Source organism: Thalassophryne amazonica, chromosome 8, assembly GCF_902500255.1.
Source record: "Thalassophryne amazonica chromosome 8, fThaAma1.1, whole genome shotgun sequence".
Lineage (NCBI taxonomy): Eukaryota > Metazoa > Chordata > Actinopteri > Batrachoidiformes > Batrachoididae > Thalassophryne > Thalassophryne amazonica.
This window is the reverse complement of record NC_047110.1, coordinates 54862735-54885339: the sequence shown is the minus strand read 5'-3', so window position 1 is coordinate 54885339 and position 22605 is coordinate 54862735. Positions and strand designations below refer to the sequence as shown.

The following is a 22605-nucleotide window of genomic DNA, read 5'->3' as shown; positions in this document are numbered from 1 at the left end:
TAAAATATCTGACCGTTTGTGCATTTGCCCGTGTTTGTGCCATCTTGTAAATATTTCATATATGGAGTGGCCAGCTGTTTTCCAGCCTGTCTCTTACATACTAAGAAACATCAGCCTTCCACACCAGCTACTGTACATCAAAATGTTACTGACTGACACTCCAGTGTGTTTCAGCTGAGATGTGAAACCTGAATCAGAATCAGAAGTTGTAAAACATCTAAGAGGCTTTTCACATCTAATTTGTGTGTCTGACCACAAACAAACACTAACAAGCCCTGAGAGGTGAAGGCATCTTTCAAGTGCAGCCTCTCATCTCCCAACCTAACCGCACTCACAGGTCACAAGGAGAGCTTTGATCACTGCAAAAATCTGCTTCCCATTCACAGGCTCACTCATTGATTTTTCATAAGGGAGGCCTGATATCATTTCCACACCACCTCCTCACATGTGAATCTGCAAAAGCAGCTGTATTTAGGAAAAAAAATAGAGCGAACATATTCCTGATGTTGAGAGCAGTTTGCTCCAATTAGTGATAAAGAGCAAGTGGAATTAAAAACCAGGATAGTCATCAGCAGGTTTCTGGCTCAGAGATCCCTGGAAAATGTGTGACATTAATAATTAGGGGTTAAATAAAAAGAAACTTAACATTCAGCCTCTTTTCCCCCCCATCAACTGAAAGCACTGTTTATAGAAATTCACCAAACAGCAATGTAGTAAATAAGAGCCATATATAGAACCACATGGGAGAAAAAAAAAAATTGTGCAATCTAGTTTAAGACCCATTTCTGACTAAATATAATGCATGTTTTTAGATGGAAATATAACTATTATGGGGGAAAAAATCTATGCATAGTGTTGTATTATTTTTTCTGCTATGTGGAATTAAAATAAACCATTCTGGATAGATATGTCGTTGTTTAATACTCCACATTGTGACAAAATAAGAATCTAAGCAAAACAATATGAACAAAATGAAACCACTTATTATTATTATTATTATTATTATTATTAGATGAAAATACTTTTCAGAAATAAAACAAAAAAATATATATGAAAGGAACAATTCTAAAAGGCCATTAACTGCTGCCTCCTTTCATTTCCTCACTTAAGGAATTTAAAAAGCAGATTTTTTTTTAACTTGATCAGGACAGAAACTTCTTACCTGGTCCCTCTGGATGCATGGCAGAGAGGTCCGGCGATGTGACTTACTGCTGGGCTGACTGTGTGCCATGTCTGAGCTTATCACAGAACTGGACCTCCTGCGCCTTTTAAATACAGGGATCTCTTCCTTGGCTCCAGTCACGGGGGTGCAGCCCTCCTTGTGTCTCTTTTTGTCGGGAAGGAGCTTGTCAGCATACCTCGCCAGCAGGATACCCAGTACTCCAACCAGGTACGCAACGTAGGGTCTCCAAGTGCCGCGTACTTTGTGCAGCGAGAAGAGTGAGATGGTCCGTATTATGCTGATGAAAAGCACCGCGGATATGCCCTGCTTCTGTCGCGCTACCATGAGTGCGCCGGCGGCCCCGCAAAAGAGCACGACCGCGGCCGCTGCGGCGCACGAAAACAGCTGATCATCCGTCCCGTCCAGGAGAGACCACGCCGCCACTTCATCCAGGTGGCACAGCGTCAGGAGGCAGAGAGCGGTCCGGATTAGAACCCCGCAGCGGATTAAATACACGCCGACCCAAAAGAAGGCACATAGGAGGGTGAAGAGCGGCGAAAGAACACTCCAGCAAGTTTGCAGCAGCTCCGCCGCGCAGCCAGAAACCGAGTGAAGTGGAGACCGCCAAAGTCCGTTGGCTTCACTTTTCCGGTCTGCGCATTTAACCAACAGGGCGAGAAACGCCGAAAGTGACCCCACGCACACTGCGCACGCGAGCCTGTGGGAAAACCATAAATTTTGGAGCATTAGCCTCACCCATGACTCGCAGTCGTGGTCACGGCACAGTGGGATGACACGTGTTTTCACATAACCATTAAGGTTCGGTGCGCTGAAGTTTTTTTTCACAAGCGCTGCTCCGCGCGCCGGTGCTGACAGATTGTGCAGACACGGCCATCACTCATGGCACGTATGAAGTATGAGGAAGTAGATAATGGGCGCAGCAGCGCGGTGATGGGACACGACGAACATCATTTATTGTCAGTGAAGAAACAGCAGACATGTACAAATGCGTCTTTACGCACGGACAAATAGTGCCACTGCGCGCTTTCTCTGTGTTTGTCCAGCTGCTGCTGCTGCACAACGCGAAAGCAGCACACCTCAGATGTTACTCAGCCCTCTCTTTTTTTTTTGCCTTCTGCTGTCATTCTATTTGCTTTGCAGCTCCGCTGCACGGTGCAGGGAAAAAAGAAAAAGAGAAAAAAAACTATCCAGACGCATAACGCGCTCTCTTTGTTCATTGTTTGGCCGCTCCCTCTGCACGTTCCAGGATAAACGCTCCTGCTCAGAATCCCCACCCCCACAAACCTTCAAGTTTTGGTCAGATATTTGCTTGATGTTTTGTGGGACAAATCCCGTGTTTACTCTTGCATTCAATTCATTTCACACCCTGCAAAGCTCCGAGTCAACAGTTTCTAGCAGCAAGTTCCCAAATTCTTCCATAGCAGGCTTGTCTTTACCATAATTTATTTTTACTTCCTTTTCCGTTTTGTGAGAAAAATCATATATATATATAAGTTTATAATTAATTATAACGATTTGCAGCGCTTCACTTTTTCCACATTTTATGTTACAGCCTTATGCCAAAATGAAATAAATTATTTTTTCCCCTCAAAATTCTACTCACAACATCCCATAATGACAACATGAAACAGGTTGTTTTTTTACTTTTGCAAACTTATTAAAAATAAAAAAAAACTAAGAAATCACACATACATATTCACAGCCTTTGCTCAATACTTTGTTGATGCAGCTTTGGCAGCAATTACAGCCTCAAATCTTCTTGACTATGATGCCACAAGCTTGGTGTACCTATCTTTGTGCAGTTTTGCCTATTCCTTTTTGCAGCACCTCTCAAGCTCCATCAGGCTGGATGAGGAGCGTCAGTGCACAGCCATTTTCAGATCTCTCCACAGATGTTCAATCAGATTCAGGTCTGGGCTCAGGCTGGGCCACTCAAGGACATTCACAGAGTTGTCCTGAATCCACTCCGTTGATATCTTGGCTGTGTGCTTAGGGAAATGTGATGCTGAAAGATGAACCATCCTGACTAGTTTTCCAGTTCCTGCCACCGAAAACCATCCCCACAGCATGATGCTGCCACCACCATGCTTCACTGTAGGGATGGTGCCTGGTTTCCTCCAAACATGACGCTTGGCAGTCACACCAAAAAGTTCAATCTTTGGCTCATCAGACCAGAGAATTTTGTTTCTCATGGTCTGAGAGTCCTTCAGGTGCCTTTTGGCAAAACTGGCAAGTGGGCTGCCATGTGCCTTTTACTAAGGAGTGGCTTCTGTCTGGCCACACTACCATCCAGGCCTGATTGGTGGATTGCTGCAGAGATGGTTGTCCTTCTGGAAGGTTCTCCTTTCTCCACAGAGGAATGCTGAAGCTCTGATAGAGTGACCATCGGGTTCTTGGTCACCTCAGTGACTAAGGACCTTCTCCTCTGATCGCTCAGTTTAGATAGGCGGCCAGCTCTAGGAAGAATCTTGGTGGATCAGAATGTCTTCCATTTATGGATGATGGAGGCCACTGTGCTCACTGGGACCTTCAAAGCAGTAGAAATGTTTCTGTACCCTTCTCCAGATTTCTGCCTCGAGACAATCCTGTCTCAGAGGTCTACAGACAATTCCTTTGACTTGATGTTTGTGCTCTGGCATGTACTGTCAGCTGTGGGACCTTACATGTAGACAGGTGTGTGCTTTTCCAAATCATGTCCAAGCAACTGAATTTACCCCAGATGGACTCCAATTAAGCTGTAGAAACATCTCAAGGATGTTCAGTGGAAACAGAATGCACCTGAGCTCAATTTTGAGCTTCCTGCCAAAGGTTGTGAATACTTATGTACACGTGATTTCTTAGTGTTGTTATTTTTACTAAAACTAAGTATCACTTAATTTCATGCAGCCGTGACGGAATGTATTACAATAAATTTGTGCTTCCATTACTAAAATTTTGCACTTTTCGTGACAATATCACAAACCAATAGATTCATGTCTATTTCGTGATGCTGAATCACGACATGCTGTGAGATATGGTACGGTATTGTGTGTACTGAGGTGAAAAAATGAATTTCATCCATTTTAGAATAAGGCTGTAACAAACATATAGTGCTGGGGAGGGCGGGTCACAAATATTTTATAGAGATGTATAAAAATCATTTTTAAAGCTGATCAGAATAGTTTAGACAATCTGTTGTTTCATTGTAAAAAGGCTGGCAGTTGTGGCTGCCAGAATAAATCTTTTTAAAAATACAGTAAAATATGTAAATACCTTTTCAGAACAACCTGTAAATTTCACAGTATAAAGTCGTAATTTACAAAATATTAATCATAATCATAATAATCATAAGAAGAAGAAGAAGACAACATTTTAAACCAGTGAATCTCAGAGCAATGTTTGTTTAAATTAACATTATTATGTTGCTTTTAAAGTAATTATTTTCCCATTCAATCAGATTTTGTTGTGGCGCTCTCATTTTGCACAAGGCCATCACTGGAGGTTTGGCATTGTATCCACATATGGATGGTTTTTCCTTAAACTACTTCAGTCCTATAAGGTGAATGGGCCTCAGGGAGCCTTGAACCTGGGCTGTTTCATTTGGGTGAAAAGCATACTCACTATTTGCATCCTGTGCTATCACATAATGGGAGTTACTCTGAAAATATAAGAAATTATATATCATATTGCCATATTAACATTTTTTTACGGTATTTGTACAAAATATGTTAATACGAGGACCTGAAAAAATGATGTATATCAATCAGGTAAAAACAGATTTAGCAATTCATTACATTGTCAGACTAACACCATGACACAGAATGGTGGAACAATGAGTTAGTGTGCTTAATTCCCAAAAAAAGAATATTCTTGGTTTAAGATTGTTTACATACATTCATATTTTATTTATGTATTTGTTTATTTTTGGTTTGCAAATTACAACAGTTTCATAATGTAAAATTTGCAGTATTTTCTGCAAAGGTATTTTACATATTTTTTACTGTGCTTTTTGGAGAATTTTTCTGGCAACCACAGCTGCCTTTTTCCCATTAAAACAACAAAATTTGCAGTTTTGTTTGTTTGTTTGTTTTTTACTGTCTTCAGGAGATTTGGGGTATTTAATGTATAAATTGTGCAAGAGAATGGGTAACTGTTAGAACACTTCAAGTGTTGGTGGAAGTATACACTCTGAGCGTCCTTCTGCTTTTCTAAAGTGAATATTTTGAGGCATTTCCTTTTTGTGTGTTGGCTGCAGTTTATTTGCAGGTTGCCAAGTTAAGTCAGGCTTAAAGTACTTTGACATGCATTTATTTTTAATTGGGGGTGCAGTGTTTAGATGCTGATAGACACGCTGCATGTAAAATGCTTCCCACTATAATTTCCAGAATAGCTTTGCAGGTGCCCTCTAATATTCCACCAGGTCATTGAAATATTCATCTTCACTTTAAGTGTGGCTGATGACATATTGTGTCATTCAAGAGAGTTTCCATCAATGATCATCAATCATATCTTCAATGCGTTCAGAGTTTAGGATTCACATGTGTAGTATCTTAAAGCAGAGAACTCTGGGACAAAAATGGGTTTGGTTTTTTGGTGCAAATCAATGGATTTTTTTTTCCTCTTTGAGTTCCTGAAAAAAATTCCTGTCATTCTCATGGAATCATGAGCTGATGAAACAGAATATACAACATAAAATGTGTACCCACCACTGAGCCTCAACCAGTCAACCAGTCCACAGCAATGCCACAGGGGGCATAGCCAGGATTTTTATTTATTTATTTATTGGGGGGGGTTTCTATCCACCTGAAGTCATCTTAAAAAAATTTCCATTGTTTCAAAATTATTTAGTTCTGTAGTTATTGGTCCATTTATTGCAAAGCCTTTAGCAATGTTGATTTTTATGTATTTATTTATTATTTTGGTTTCCTGAAGAAATTAGCCCTTAAGAGTGAGCATTTCAATCGCCAATCCCCTTTGTATACATGTGGTACTGTTAGATCTCAGAAGGTAAGCAGAGTAGGTCCTAATTAGCAGGGTTGAGACAACTAATGAAAATCATTAGTCAACTAGTCGGGTACCATTTGTCATCCACTAGCCGGCAAGCAAATATGACACTGAATGAATTTAGCCAATTTCAAATCTTCATGCTTAGTTGTTATGTTATGGGGTAACATATGTCACTTGTCATAGAATCAAATGGATGTCAACATTGTTTGACCTTTACTTTGGAGACCGAGCATTCAACACCATCAAAATTGTTCCACTTACGAGGTCTGTTAGAAAAGTATCGAACCTTTTTATTTTTTGCAAAAACCTGATGGATTTGAATCACGTGTGCTTGCGTGAGCCAACCTTGAACCTTCGTGCGCATGCGTGAACATTTTCCCGCCTGTCGATTGTGTCAGTTGCTGGTAAGCAGCCTTTGTGTGGGGACGTGTGGAGCGCGCTGGGCGGATTTTTAGTACAAGGAAAATGATGGAACGATTGGAGCAGCGCAACTGCATCAAATTTAGCCAGAAACTGGGCGACAGCCAGGTGGAAACCATTCTGAAGATTCAGACGGCTTTCGGAGATGATGCAATGAGCATCACACAGATTAAGGAGCGGTATAGCCGGTTTAAAGACGGCTGTGTAACGGTGGAGAGCGAGCCGCGCTTCGGTCAGCCATCAACATGCCGAAATGACGAGATCATTTCCAAAGTGAACACTGTGGTGATGCGGGACCGTCGTGTGACTGTCCAAGAAATTGCGGAAGAGGTGGACATCAGCACTTTTTCGGCACATTCCATTGTGACAGACGATTTGGGCATGAAAAGAGTGGCGGTGAAATTTGTGCCAAAGTTGCTGACAGCAGAGCAAAAGCAACTTCGTGTTGAAGTCTCACAGGACATGCTGGACTTCACAAAGAGTAAATCCAACTTCATGGACACCATAATCACTGGTGATGAGTCCTGGGTGTACGGCTACAACCCGGAAACCACATTCCAGTCGTCACAGTGGAATCATTCCGCGTCACCAAGACCAAAGAAGGCTCTCCAAGTGCGCAGCAATGTCAAAGTGATGCTGACTGTTTTCTTTGTCTCCCGCGGTGCGGTACACCACGAGTACGCACCACAGGGTCAAACAATCACCAAGGAGTACTACAGGGTTGTCCTCCGTCACCTACATAATGCTGTGCGGCGCAAGAGACCAGAGTTGTGGGCCACAGGAGATTGGTGCATCCATCACGACAATGCTCCAGCACATTCCTCGCACTTAATTTAGACTTTTTTGATGAAAAACCAGACTCAGGTGGTTCAACAGGCTCCTTGCTCTCCTGATATGGCCTCTTGCGACTTCTGGCTGTTCCCCAAACTCAACATGCCATTGAAAGGAACGAGATTTGAGACAAGAGAGGACATTATGGCTGCAACGACAGCGGAGCTGAACTCCATTTCAAAAGAGGCTTTTTCGGAATGCTTCCAACAGTGGTGGCACCGCTGGGAGAAGTGTGTGGAGTCCCAAGGAGACTACTTTGAGGGTGATTAGGTTTCCAATGCTCCAGGTATGCCAGGTTTTTTTTCCCAGCCAAAGGTCCAATACTTTTCTAACAGACCTCGTATTAATCCTATTAGTTTAACCAATAATTTGCACCAGGTGTTTACCAAAATTGGAGCAACTTTAACTTTTGACCACTGTACAAACTGAAACTGACCTTTATCACCATTCTTGCAGTTTTTAATCACATAACTCCATAGAATTCAGTCATAGATCATCCAAACTATACTTTTTTGGAATCTTTATGATCGGACAAATAATGTGGTATAGTTTTCAATATGACTGGAGCATTTTAAAATTTTGACTCCTCTGGAATTCCTCAATTGACCCCTACCTGGCCGCCCATTGAAAATTCAAGCAGCCAGTCCATTTTTTCAAGAGTAATGTCTAAGGAGTATTTGTGCCAAATTTGGTGCTTCTATCACCATTTGAAGGATTGTTTTAGTTATCTGGTGTAAGATTACCCCATAACATAATAACTAAGCATGACTAATGATGCAAAGTATTCCTTTTTTAAACCTTATTAATGCAACTAATAATTTGCATCACGTTTAATCAAAATTTGAGCAACTTTAACTTTTAACCCCTGTACAATCTGAAATTGACCTTTGTCACTATTTTTGCTGTTTTTTGCCCCATAACTCTATAACAATCAGTCATAGATAGTTCAAACTATACCTTTTTGGAATAGTCATTATCAGACAAATAATGTGGTATATTTTTCAATATGATTGGAGCATTTTTAAATTTTTATTGTGACAAAAAAGCTGCCATGGGTGACATATTGAAATTTCATGATGCCTCAATATCCAGTTTTATTTGGAATGTCTTTGGCTATATGTGTACCAAATTCTATGCTTTTATCAGAAAATGCAAAATTGTTATAGAAATTTTAGCTAAGCTGCACTACTACGAAGAGTATAAACCTAAAATCCACCTCGTAGTTATGTCCATGTACACAGTGTGCATGCAGACTTTTAGTTTGTCGCGCTGTGCTTTTGTTTTTGTCCCTGCTCATGTTCCTTCAACTTGAAAAATACTGCAACTTTCAAACCAGATGCTATATTTCAGAGGTGTCAAAGCTGTGATATCTCAGAATTTAGATTATGTCCATTCAAAATTGTGCTCATCCTACCAGAGTGAGAGACAGCAGCCCACACTGTTTCTGGCCATCATTTCTGATCATATCCAGCTGTGATTATCAGTGAGCAAGGAGGAGAAACAGTGCTAACAGGAGGAGGCCACATTTTGTTCGTCACCTTTCAGCACATTTTCTACGATACAGAAAATGCACAATTGCTCGCTCCAAACAAGAACAGGTTTTTGTATGTTTCTTTAAATTGATCAGTCAGTCAATCAGAAAAAAAAAAAAAAAAAAAAAAAAACAGAACAGGGAAAAGCTGAGTTTATCAATAAAACAGGCAAATGGGAGCAACCTTTTTTTTAACATAGGGTATCATGAATGTGTCATTTTAGCTTCTCTGTTCAACCTTGGATGCTCTGTCTTTTATTTATTTATTCTATTTTTCAGAGGGAAATCCTTCATGATAAATAACATCTGTATAGTGTGATTTAAATAAAATGGCAGATTATGTTAGACTGAAATAAAAAGGAGAAAAAAATGCAATTCTTTTATACATGGACTATCTGGTGCACCATCCATGTTATTAAATGTCAAAGCCAACAGCTGGGGTTGCTTTCCTGCAGTCTGTCCATGGCTCAGAAGAATGAATCTCATGACCTGCATTTTTTCCCCCCACATGAATATCATCGCATTCTAGATGTAGCTTGTGGCAGATGGACACTAATCACCACAAATGCTACACCCACCAGTTCAGGACAACTTTTTTCTTTTCTTTTGCGGTTGTCACAAAAACACAAAGTTCTACTGAAGAATTTTAATGACTAGAGATTGCACACGTAACCTCTTTACCCTATTTGGAAATGGCATGGTCCACTGTAAGAGTGGAATCTTTTATGAGGAGCGATTCATTAAACATCTGGTTTGGATGTTGCATGGGGTGCAGTGGGGGGGGTGAGGGTTTGATCTAACATTGCTCCGTTAGAACCAAACTGATCCCTGGGGCTTAGCTGATGTATTGCCTGGAAGTGTGAACGTCCACACGAGGGTTTTCCTACACAGTTGTTTACCGTTGAACCACATCCCTCTTTGGCCCCTGTGACACACTCACATCCAACACTGGCACAGGATTTACACTTCAAGGAAATCTGACTGTGAGCGGCTGTCAATACACACAAGTACAAACCATACATGAGCAAAAGTGAGATGTAAAATGGTGCATTATCTGGCTTTAAAATGAAGTGAAAGCTAACAGGTTGACATAAATGTGTTTACGTTGTGTTTGTCACTCATGTGCAAAGAGATCCATTGCAGCCTGTTTGTCAGCCCTCCGGAGCAACGATCGGCTCGTGGCCAAGTTTCCACCGAGGTGCTCTGGGTCCATTTCCACACATACCCAAATGCCACCGCATGTGCATGCACGTGCACAGTTCTCCACAGTCATTTATCTGCCCGGGAGCCTCACAGGGTGAGTCTCTTTAGATCTGTCCTGACCATGTTAAGCAAACTGTAATTAATCTGGGTTTGCTTATACTGCAGTAAAGTAGAGTACAACCACATGTATAGCATTTGAGTGTGCGTCAATAATCCCAACATTTCTCATCAACATTATGATCCAAAAACATGACAGAATTCATGTGCAAAATCTCCTAAAGATCATATTTTATTGACATTACTGCTTACAAATGTAGTGTGTGAATTATTATGCAGGTACAATTAGGTGTGTGTGTTTGTGTGTGGGGGGATGGCATTAACATTACTGTCTTTAATGGGAAATGTTAGCTTTATCTCGCTAATGTTAATTAAACTGTATCTTAAAGCAAAAGTTATAAATTAGCTAAGTGAAGCATTCATCCATAGGCACTTGATATATTCTAATTCAGAACCATAGAAGGTAAGAAAGTAAAATGTATTAACCAAGACAGACAGCTACTTACATTAACTTACTACAGCATCCTCTTAAAAGCTGTGCCACCTCTGGGTTTTTTAAGATTCAAGTCATAAAATAATTTTCTATGGCACCACTATAATTTTAATCCTTATCATTTAAATAAGGGATTCATAATATGATATTGCCAATATGATCAAAATTTGCACCGTCTGGAAACAATTTATAATATATAACAATATAATTTATATATAACAATATATAATTTCAAGTGATGAAATGCAATCACCTGCATTAGGTAGGGATGTCAGATCACAACTTATGCGAGGGATGCTGGGAAGCACACGGCGACAACCAATCAAAATAAAGAAAGGCAGCGTGACATTGGATGGCTATCTGCTCAAGCAAAATAAACCAAAGTGGCAGAAAACTTCAAAACAGCTTCTTTCTGTACAAATCTAATATCTTTCTCATATATTTTATAAACATTAGAGAAATAAACAGTTCTACATGCAAAAATACAGGGTTTTTTTAACCAGATAACATCTCTGAAGTGATTTGCAAGACATCTTACAGATGATAGCATACTCACTCACACAGGAGGCTTCCTCCTGTCAACGGAGTTAGAAGAAAAAGAAAAACATTCACTATGGAATTCACCCAAGATAAATATGTTCTGTTCATTAAAATAAACTGTAATTTTGCAACACGCTACAAAAAGAAACCTGCATTATAATGCTTGGATTTTGGCAGAAACTAAATTTTGTCAGTTTTGTGAAGCTTTAAATGAAACATTGCAATGATGAAAGTGAGGCAAACAAACTAGACATACACCCCAGGTTAAGAAATGAGGAGTTCCACTTTTGGGGTGTCTGAAATTGTATTATAAGTTTCTTCTAGGGGTTAATTTGGAAAATATATTGTAATATTTACATACAATTATAGGTAAGAGATATATATGAATGTTTCAACCCCCCCACCTCCACACACACACACACACACACACACACACACAAACACACAGTGATGGTTCTGGTGTTCATTTCCAAAAGAAATTCATACCACAATGGTGTCACCTACTCAACCCCAGAGTGTTAATTCAACTCTCCACAAATTTTATTTTAATACGGTCCAAGAGCAAGTGCTAAATTAGAAAAATGAGTTCTGGAGAAATCTGTTTATATATATATATATATATATATATATATATATATATATATATATATATATATATATATGCGCATGCATGATTTTTTTCACGCCTGTCAATTGCGTCATTTGCTTGTAAGTAGCCTTTTAGTGAGGGTGGGTGGAGTCTCTTGTCGTTTTTTCTTTGCAAGGAAATGGCGGAACGACTGGAGCAGTGCGACTGCATCAAATATTGCCACAAACTGGGCGACAGCCAGGTGGAAACCATTTGGATTATTCAGACGGCTTTCGGTGACGATGCTATGAGCATCACACAGATTAAGGAGTGGTACAACCGGTTTAAAGACGGCCGCACAACGGTGGAGAGCGCGCCGCGCTCCGGGCGGCCATCAACATGCTGAAATAACCAGATCATTTACAAAGTGAATGCTGTGATGATGTGGAACCGTCATGTGACTATCCGAGAAATTGCGGAAGAGGTGGACATCAGCACTTTTTCGGCACATTCCACTGTGACAGAAGATTTTGCCATGAAAGAGTTGCAGCGAAATTCATCGGCACGAAGCTGATGGCGCCGGTGAGAGCATGTTACAATATGTCCCGTGAGGCTTCAACACAGGCCCGGCGCCAGAAAAAATATTAAGGGGGCGATGAGTTTATCACAGGGGGCGGGGTTGCCCCCCCCAAAAAAAGCGCGCACCGGAGGGTACCTGCCTTTGAGCGTGCGTAATGAATTTGGTGCGCTCCTAGAAAGCTCGTGTATTTAGGCTACACTGTTGTAAAAGACTGACTGAGTAAGAGTAAAGAGTGATGACAGTATTTTTTAATTATTATTTGAACGTATAGACCCTCGGTCAAGTGATCTCCTGCATACCACAAAACCAAACCAACAACTGATCTGAGAAATGACACGAGACAGTAGATTAACCCCACATACAGCCCTCCATCACAAGCGCAAACACAGCGCAATTGGGCATAACAGTCACACAGCGCGTCAAAGATAAACCTTTCATGTAGATATACAGTGGTCCCTCGTTTATGGCGGGAGTTACGTTCTAAAAATAGCCCGCAATAGGCGAAATCCGCGAAGTAGACAGTGTTATTTTTTACAATTATTATAGACGTTTTAAGGCTGTAAAACCCCTCACTACATACTTTATACACTTTTCTCAAACAGGCATTAACATTTTCTCACTTTTCTCTCATGTGTAAACACTCTTAAACTTCAAACCTTAGTAGAAAAATAAGACCAACCTGTTTTCAGGCCCAAACATTTGTTTGAGAAATAAAAATAGAACGTTTTCCTATAAATAATTATGATGGCTTTTAGAACTAACGAATTTATTTTTAACGATCAACCTATGAGGTTGGACACATAAGAAATTATTAATAGTGACTGACCAGCATTTCACAGCTCCTGTGATCGTGCCTCTGTGTCCTGGCGCCGCGCCACTGTCGCGCCTTTTTCCACTCACACCTCACTGCAGGTGTCTTTTTCCGAGTGAAGACCACAGTTATGGGTAGTTGTTGGCGCTCTTTTTTCTTCTGGGCGAGAAGATTCTTATAAACAGACACGCAGAACACAATGCGCGTACTCTCCCTTCACGGTGCTGCAACAGGTGTCCCGTCATCTCGACAGAACACCGGCCTGCTTGATGAGGACACAGAGCACAATGCGCTGTAAAAAAAAAAAAAAAAGCATGCAAAATTGGACTAAAAAAAATCTGCGAAACTGCGAGGCACTATATTTTCCAATATTTCTCTTTCTTTCTTTTTTATTTTTGATAACTCTCACATCCGAGGGGGCAAGGTTGATGACGTGAGGGGGCGTCGCCCCCAAACGCCCCCTTGTGGCGCCGGGTCCGCTTCAACACGAAGCCCTGTTGCGTTTTGCTGCGCCATCAGCTTTGTGCCGATGAATTTTGCTGCAACTCTTTCATGGCAAAATCTTCTGTCACAGTGGAATGTGCCGATAGGATAGTCACACGACGGTCCAACATCATCACAGTGTTCACTTTGGAAATGATCCGGTCATTTCAGCATATTGATGGCGATCGGAGCGCGGCACGCCCTCCACTGTTGTGCGGCCGTCTTTAAACCGGTTGTACCGCTCCTTAATCTCTGTGATGCTCATAGCATCATCACCGAAAGCCGTCTGAATAATCTGAATGGTTTCCACCTGGCTGTCGCCCAGTTTCTGGCAAAATTTGATGCAGTCTCGCTGCTCCAGTCGTTCCGCCATTTCCTTGCAAAGAAAAAACGACGAGAGACTACACCCATCCTCACACAAAGGCTGCTTACAAGCAAATGACACAACCGACAGGCGTGAAAAAAAGGTTCAAGGTTGGCTCACGCAAGCACACGTGATTCAAATCCATCAGGTTTTTGAAAAAAATAAAAAGGTCGGATAATTTTCTAACAGACCTCGTATATATATGTGTGTGTGTGTGCAGTATTCTAGTGACAGTGCTGTACCCTCATACTCAGAAGGTTGTTGGTATGAATGCCACCAGTGGGCTTTTTGTGTGGCATGTGCATGGTCTCATCAGGATTGCATGGAATTTTTCTGGCTCCCTCGTTTAATCTGAAAATTAAAAATGAGTATTTTATGGTATTGGAATTAGCAAAATAGCACTTTTGCAGAGTGAAAATAACACAGTGGGTGTTAACTCCACAGTTATGATTTGATTTACGAATCAGTCTTAACCCTGAAAATCAACAGTGTGCATCTGTTTGAATAACAGCTTGATGAGGAAGAACTGCAGCCAGACTGTAACTTTATCTGGAAGAATGTTTAGACTGTTCAATGCCAAAAACAACCAATTTGTACAGAAACATTTGAGATTTTGATACTGAATCCTAACGTTCAGTATTTCAACATCCCCTGTAACTAGTTTCATGGTGAACACTTATACAACTGCAATACAGCCATGAAATTCTTTTTAATAAGTGGCACAATTGACTCACCATCAAAAGAAACATGCCAAGATAATTCTTTTCAAAGCGCAAACAGCTTCCCTCAAGCTGTTAATTTAAAAAAAACATGGCCACATGCCCACTTACAGAACATCACTATTTCTCAATACTTGTGCAATATTCTGAATTGTTCCCTGTGTAATATTACTGCAATACTCACAATTAATTAGAACACTGGCACCAAACATTACAAGGAAATGTGCAATAGATGATGAAGTGTGACTGTTTTTAGGTCACTGTGCAAGTTAAAAAAACTTTGCAGCTTAATTGGCTTTTTGTTTCATTTCAATTATTAACTGAACTTTCAGTCCTTGAGCTCATATTCCCTTTTTCGGTTAATAGTGTCAGGAGTGGACACCAAAAAAATGTGGATGAGTGGGTGAGTGAGCTAGCTCATACAAACAAGCTTGTACAGACAATAAGTAAAAACAATAAATACTGTACTGGCCCAAATATAAGATTTTGTTGTTGTTGTTGTTTGTTTGTTTTTTGTTTTGTTTTTTTTAACACAAAAACATCTGATAAAACATGGGGGCATCTTAGAACTGCAAACTAAGCTTTTGCATGTCATACATCTATAGGAATACGTGGCATCAAAGAGTGGTGCCATGACTTCAGCTCATCAACAAACACGTATGGATTTTGTACTTGTCAAATTACATGAATCTGCATTGAAATAGCACAATTATTTGTCAAAACATCTTCAACAAGATCACCACAAGAACCGTGTTGGCCAGGTGTTGTACATGCATCATGGGCATGAATTTCATGGTAATTTTGAGCCGTTAATGATGTCGTTGAGCTGTTCTTTTGTCTGGAATGATTATACAGTATATATATGATTAATTTCTTTAAAAAACAAAACAAAAATTGGGTGCACAAGTTTGAATTTATTTTGGTTCTTTTTGTCATTGTGGCCACATCGCCCAATCATTGTTTTGTGTGACCATAAAACCTCGTTGATGTGGCCATGGAAAAAATGAAGCAGCACTTTCTCCACATATTGCAGCCAGATGGGTTTTCAGTACACTGAAAAAAGAGAATGTTTGAACCAAGTTAAAAAAGTGTTAAAATTTGTAAAAAAAAAAAAAAAAAAAAAAAAAAAAAACTGAATGAATTAAGTTGTTTGAACTTAAGTTTGTAAGTTAGAGTTGATTTAACTTTCAAACTTAAGTTCAAACAACTTAATTCATTCAGATTTTTAGAAATTGTGACACTTTTTTAAGTTGGTTCAAACATTGTAGGCTCTGTTAGCAGAGACTGTGGTTTATCACCATTGAAACAGTTCAAGTTTTTATTTAAGTGTTGTAAAATAAAATGTCCTCAAAATCTTCCCTCATCCCTTCACAGGAATGTCTTGGGAGTTTTTTTTTTTGTTGTTGTTTTTTTTGGGGGGGGGGGGGGGGGGGGGGGGGGGGGGACATTTATCGGTATGAAAAGTCATACATCATTCCACAAGTGGTGAACTTGTGACAAAGAAGACATGACAAGGTAGGTCAAATTACAATGGTTGATGGCATGATTCATTCATACACTTTCTATCACTTTCTTACTGTTTTATGCATCATCACCTGTTTTGTTTTTTTCTCAGTGTGCTTTTTTATTTCAATGTGCTTCATTCCTCCAAAACCTACACTTTGTCCCACTGCAGTTATTGTATGGCAGAACACTGTTCAAGCCTGACAGATGCCCTACGATAGTGTCACACTGGTCCAGCTACTTTTAGCACTTGTATAATGTTGATCCTCCAGCTGGGATGTTAGACATCTCCAGTGCCAGGGCTAGGGTGCCTCTCAATATTATGGCCAAAAGAATTTCAGCTTTTTCCGTGTCCCACCCCCTAATTTTTTTCCTTTTATGAAGTATATTAACTGCTACAAGTTTCATTCACATATATAGATATTTACTGGTAGTTAATTGAACTGATTTCCTATATCCTATATCACGTAATATAATTGGGGCTCAATCGACCAGTCTGGCTATGAAGGTGGACTAGATGTAGAGTTCATAGCATCAGCTGTTAATTCAGTTAAGGGTGATATCATTCGCTTCATTCTGCAACAACTAACAGAGTTTCATCCCAGAGATGACTACTGTTAGCTCCTGCACTTGTCACTGCTGTTTCTGGGAGCTGACTGCAATGGTGATGGACACATTCGGGCTCGTGAGGCATTCCAACGAGCTAGATGATGGCAAAGCTCATATGCAGTCTGAAGATATACATCTTTCATTCCCATTTCCGATTTACTGCACGTGAACTCTTGTCTCTTGGCCATTTCAATACAGTTGTGATAAAGGTCTACCTCAGGGCTTGGTTCACATGCATGTGTGTGTCATCTGCTCCACAAACTGATCTGCAGCTGCTGCGTGAGCTGGACAGCTACAAGAGAACAAATGGAGCGATTACTAAAGGTGCAGTGAAATCATTCCCTGGATAGTGCACTGTGACATTTTCAGTCTTTTTTGTGTTAATCTGTTTTCCTTCAAAAAGCACTTAAGTCTGAAGTAACTTCTAGCAGCTGCTAGTCTTCATTTGAAGTATTTCTACAATATTCTCATGTTTATGTTTAAACAACTGTTATTTGTCATATCCAAAGGTTTCCAAAAATTACAAAACTTTGATGCTGTTGAGCTACCAGTAAATATTATTATAATACATCCAAATTTTGTCAGCTTTTTTCTTTTCACAGCATGAACGAATCTGGTGTGTGTGTGTGTGTGTGTGTGTGTGTGTGTGTGTGTGTGTGTGTGTGTGTGTGTGTGTGTGTGTGTGTGTGTGTGTGTGTGTGTGTGTGTGTGTGTGTGTTGGGGGGGGTGGGGGGGCAATAAAAATTAGAAACTTTATTTTTGAGTGGCACCCTAGCCAGGGCTCTTGCAGCTGATTCTCCATTACCTGTGAAGTATCAAATGCTGGTGAGGTTACAAAGGCCATGAAACAGCTGAGGACACGTTCCAGGGATCTGTGGCATAGTGCCTGCACTCCTCCAGGTGGGTGGAGATGCTGTCCTCCTGGCATTGCAAATGATATTTCAAGCTGGTACAAGGGTATCATCAGACTGGAAGAAAGGACTTGTTGTCTCAGTCTGGAAAGGAAAGGATGACTGCATGGATTGCAACAACTACAACAGTATCATATTGCTCTCTGAGCCAGGGAAGGTGCTTGCAAGGATGACTGTACAGTGCATCCAGAAAGTATTCACTGCACTTCACTTTTTACACATTTTGCTATGTTACAGCCTTATTCAAAAATGGATAAAATTATTTTTTTTTTCCTCAAAATTCTACACATAATAGCCCATAATGACAAAGTTAAAAAAGTTTGTGATTTTTGCAAATTTATTAAAAAAAACGAAAAAGTCACATGTACACAAGTATTCACAGCCCTTGACATGAAGTTTAAAATTTAGCTTAGGTGCCTCCTGTTTCCACTGATCCTCCTTGAAATGTTTCTACAGCATAATTGGAGTTCACTTGGGATACATTCTGTTGATTGGACATGATTTGGAAAGGCAAAAAGGGTAAAGAAACATTTTTGCTGTTTTGAAGGTCTCAGTGAGCACAGTGGCCTCAATCATCCGTAAATGGAATAAGTCTAGTAGGGCTCTTCCTGGAGCTGTCCACCCGTCTAAATTGAGCAATTGGGGCGAAGGGCCTTATTCAGGGAGGTGATCAAGAACCCAATGGTCACTCTGTCAGAGCTCCAGATTTCCTCTGTGGGGAGAGTAGAAGCTTTCAGAAGAACAACCATCTCTGCAACAATCCACAAATCAGGCCTGTATGGTAGAGTGGCCAGACGGAAGCCACTCCTTAGTAAAGGCACATGGCAACCCACCTGGAGTTTGCCGAAAGGCACCTGAAGGACTCTCAGACCATGAGAAACAGAATTCTCTGGTCTGAGGAGATGATGGTGGCAGCATCATGCTGTGGGGATGTTTTTCAGTGGCAAGAACTGGGAGACTAGTCAGGATTGAGGGAAAGATAAATGCAGCAATGTACAGAAACATCCTGTATGAAAACCTGCCCCAGAGCACTCGTGACTAGGGCAACGATTCATCTTTCAGCAGGACAATGACCCTAAGCACACAGCCCAGATATCAAGGAGTAGCTTCAGGACAAGTCTGTGAATGTCCGTGAGTGGCCCATCCACAGCCCAGACCTGAATCCAATTGAACATCTCTAGAAAGATCTGAAAATGGCTGGGCACCGATGCTCCCCATCCAACCTGATGAAGATTGAGAGGTGCTACAAAGAGAAATGGGCAAAACCATCCAAAGATAGGTGCACCAAGCTTGTGGCATCATATTCAAGAATGCCTGAGGCTGTAATTGCTGCCAAAGCTGCATTAAGGTATTGAGCAGAGGATGTGCGTGCATGTGATTTCTTACTTTTATTTTAATAATTTGCAAAAAAAAATCATGTCATTATGGGGTGTTGTGAGTAGAATTTGAGGGAGAAAAATAAATCAGATTACTCCATTTTGGAATAAGGCTGTAACATAAAATGAACATGAAAAAGTGAAGCAATGTGAATACTTTCCAGATGCACTGTAAAATAATTAGGTCCCACCTAATTGCTGCTTAGCAACTGGAAGAGTCTGGCTTCATGCCCAAGAAGTCAACAATCCCTGCATTCGAGCTCTACAAGTACTCTTTGAATGCAAGCAGTGCTTCTTTGCGACCTTTGTCGATTTTCACAAAGCTTTCATTTTGGTTGATCGGACTGCTCTCTGAGGTACCCTAAGAATTTGTGGGATCACCAAGACGTTGCTGGACATCATAACCAGTCTACATATAAAAGGATACTGTGAGTTCTGCATGGAGTGGAAGCAGAGAGTTTTCCCCCAGTGGACAGGCATTCATCAGGGATGTGTTCTGGGTCCTACACTGCTCAACTTAATGGATGTGGTGTTTGGTAGGGTTGTGGAAACTAGTGACTTTGGTGCTTTTGATGGTAAAGAAAAGTTTACTGACTTTGATTTCACAAATGAGGCTGTGATCTTTGCGGAATCAGTGGATGTCCTGATTGCAGCACTTAAGAAGCTGAGTGAGGCGATAAACAATTGGGGCAAGTCAGACACATGACAAAAGTATACAGCAGTACAAGGAAATGTAGTGTAAGGTGAAAAGAGATGTGTCAAAGGTTAAGGAAAGGGAATATACTGTGAGGTGCACATGAAGCTGAACACTAATGTTAACAGGCCCCGTACGAGAGGACTGTTGCCAGATTAATTGTCCTGTAAATAACAGGAAAATAATGAGACAAGCAGAGAAAGTGTGTCTCCTTCCCTCACTTCTGCCGTTCTTTATTTTCTTTATACAATCAAACGTATTTTCTTTATACAATCAACTGTATTCCAGCTACTTGTTCACTGTTTGTAACATATTTGCCTTAAAAAAAATACAAAATTATCCACTTGCCAAAACATATGCAAATTAATTTGAAAACAAATGAAAATGCATACCAATGTGGTCCAAATCTATAAATAAAACAGTCCTGTCTTCTTTTCCCATGACACAGGCTCAATAAAATATATGCATTTCTGGGCAAACGTAAATGCTCTTATTTGCTGCATGTAAGCACTTTGTAGACTTCCAGTTAACCTGGCAAAGAGGATGCTATTCCTCGCTTAGCATTATGTTAGCTTAATTAAAGAGGAATCCAATGGAAAAACGGCTAAGCTAGCGGAGTTAGTGTTCTTTTTAACCGGTATAAACACACAACATGTGAATAACAGCTTCTCACGACTTATGACTGTTGTAAGGGATGTACAGGAGCCTTTTACAGTTAACCAACAGATAAAGGGAGTTTAAGAACTAGCGACAGCGGACTTTTAGTGTCTTCCATTACTCACATGAGCTAAGATAACGCTAATTAGCATCACGACCAAAAGTATTTCACAGACTCTTAAACAAACAAAATACACTTCCTGGTATAGCATGTTAGGATGCTGCTTTAATTTAACCACAAAAGGTGTGCTTAGTGACATATACTAACCTGTAAATAACAGGAAAATAATGAGACAAGCAGAGAAAGTGTGTCTGCTTCCCTCGCTTCTGCCGTTCTGAAGACGGGGGCTTTTGAACACACTGAGCCGTCTCACCGGGAGGCTGTCCCCCTGCTGGCAAAATGTGGAACTACACTAAAACTAAATTTCTCACAAAACCTCACTCCCTTTCACGATTTTCAAAGAAACAATTCAAAATGTGATCATACATTTCTGTGTGTCACACTAACACTAACTCCAGTGGCTGGAGTGTTTAACCTGGCTGTGGAAGGTAAGATGGTTTACGTTCAAGAGGTGGAGATGGACTGGTTGTCTGCCTGGGTGAATCCCAAGGTAGTTTTGTGAACCTTCCACACTGTAAACAAGGGCACTTAACTGCTCATCTACCACCCCTAGTATTCAAAAAGTATTTTTCTAAAAGCATGTCTTTAAGAAGTGGGACACCTTACAATTAGGCACATCTTATACTCAGGCCAATACAGTACTACCTCTTGTAACCCACCAAATTAAACAGCATATATAATGAAGGCAAAACCTCTTGCATTTCTTTGGCCTCTGTAATATCCTACAGATGTGTCTGCCACCTGCTGAGTGTTTAGTGGATTCTGGATACATTTTCAAAAACTACAAACAGCTGTGGCTGAACTTACATGTTGTTTACCTGCCTCCTGAACACTGGATATGTTTTGTACTGATCATTGTGTTCTGCTCACCAAACTTGCTAGCAATCTCGTAGCAAGGCAGAAAGCACGGGGAAAAGCATAATGTGGGCAAATATGGGGCTGAAATATATATAACAGAACAGAAAAGTAAAACCAGAATTAAAGAATGGATAGAATGTGTGTCTAGAGATGGTACCAAAACTTTATGCATGTAATGCAAATTAGTGACGGCTAAAGCCTCGGTTCCACTGAATAATAAAGCAATGAATATTGAGTCACGTATGGATTTTCCAGAAATTTCAGTGATTATTTGAATAATGATCCATGTATAAATCTATCACGTATCCGCTATGTGCCTCTCTGTACCTCACATGTACCAGGTATCAGCCTCTAATCAGCCATGACTGACCTGTCATTTGAGCCCCATCAAGCCTTGAATGGCTCATGTCGGCGCATATGATCCATGTCAAGCCACATGATCCATGTAGCACAATGTAACCATGGTGCACGTTTAGGCATGGGTTTGGTCCAATCTACCACCCCTCCCACACTTGGTCTCTTTAAAGCATGGGTTTTGAATTCACAGCATATATTCAGATGTTGTAACATTTTGTAAACGCAGTCCAAAAACAGACACTCCTGCATAGACCAGCCTGTGTGCGCATCCGTGCGCCAGGCTGCAGTTTACCTGTGTTCCAGAGTCATTAAATGCGCTTCTTCTCACTGGCTTTATTTCTTCCGTGGCTCACCGGTGATCCAACTTTTAACTTTGTGTTCTTCCATTATTGTCTGCAAAATCTCTTTTGCGTGCTCACGTTCTGCGTAAATGCTTATATTCATTTTGACATCGGTGATCCAAAATAAAGAAAACATACTTTTACAGCTGCTTATAAAGAAGGAATGAACATGGCCCCTGTTTTTACCAAGCTATCACATTAAAAAACATTACAAATACTTACCTTTTAATCTGTTCCAAATACGTTCTCCACCTCAAGCGCACGAGACAAAGAAGAAAAGAATGGTCCAGATGAAAACAGTCCTCTGTGACTCCAGAAGCGATTACAGGTGTATTCAACTGCCAAAGTCTGACAGAAAATAATTAAGCCACTATAAATTATTATTTATATACAGCGTCCAGCGCAAAAA

General features: G+C 40.5%; 1 protein-coding gene and 1 long non-coding RNA gene across 3 annotated transcripts in view; one reads left to right on the top strand and one right to left on the bottom strand.

Annotated features, from left to right (window-relative positions):
- The window catches only part of pde3a (phosphodiesterase 3A, cGMP-inhibited), a 394862-nt gene extending 392690 nt beyond the window's left edge, over positions 1–2172 (bottom strand). For both annotated transcript variants that reach the window (XM_034176288.1, XM_034176289.1), the window contains exon 1: positions 1163–2172. In XM_034176288.1, coding sequence (XP_034032179.1) covers positions 1163–1909 — 747 coding nt within the window. In that variant the 5' untranslated portion in view covers positions 1910–2172. The remainder of the gene's footprint in view (positions 1–1162) is intronic.
- A 15103-nt stretch (positions 2173–17275) lies between these two features.
- LOC117515094 overlaps positions 17276–22605 on the top strand; it is a 29860-nt gene continuing 24530 nt past the window's right edge. Inside the window, exon 1 of the long non-coding RNA XR_004562046.1 lies at positions 17276–17390. This is a non-coding gene — a long non-coding RNA (uncharacterized LOC117515094). The remainder of the gene's footprint in view (positions 17391–22605) is intronic.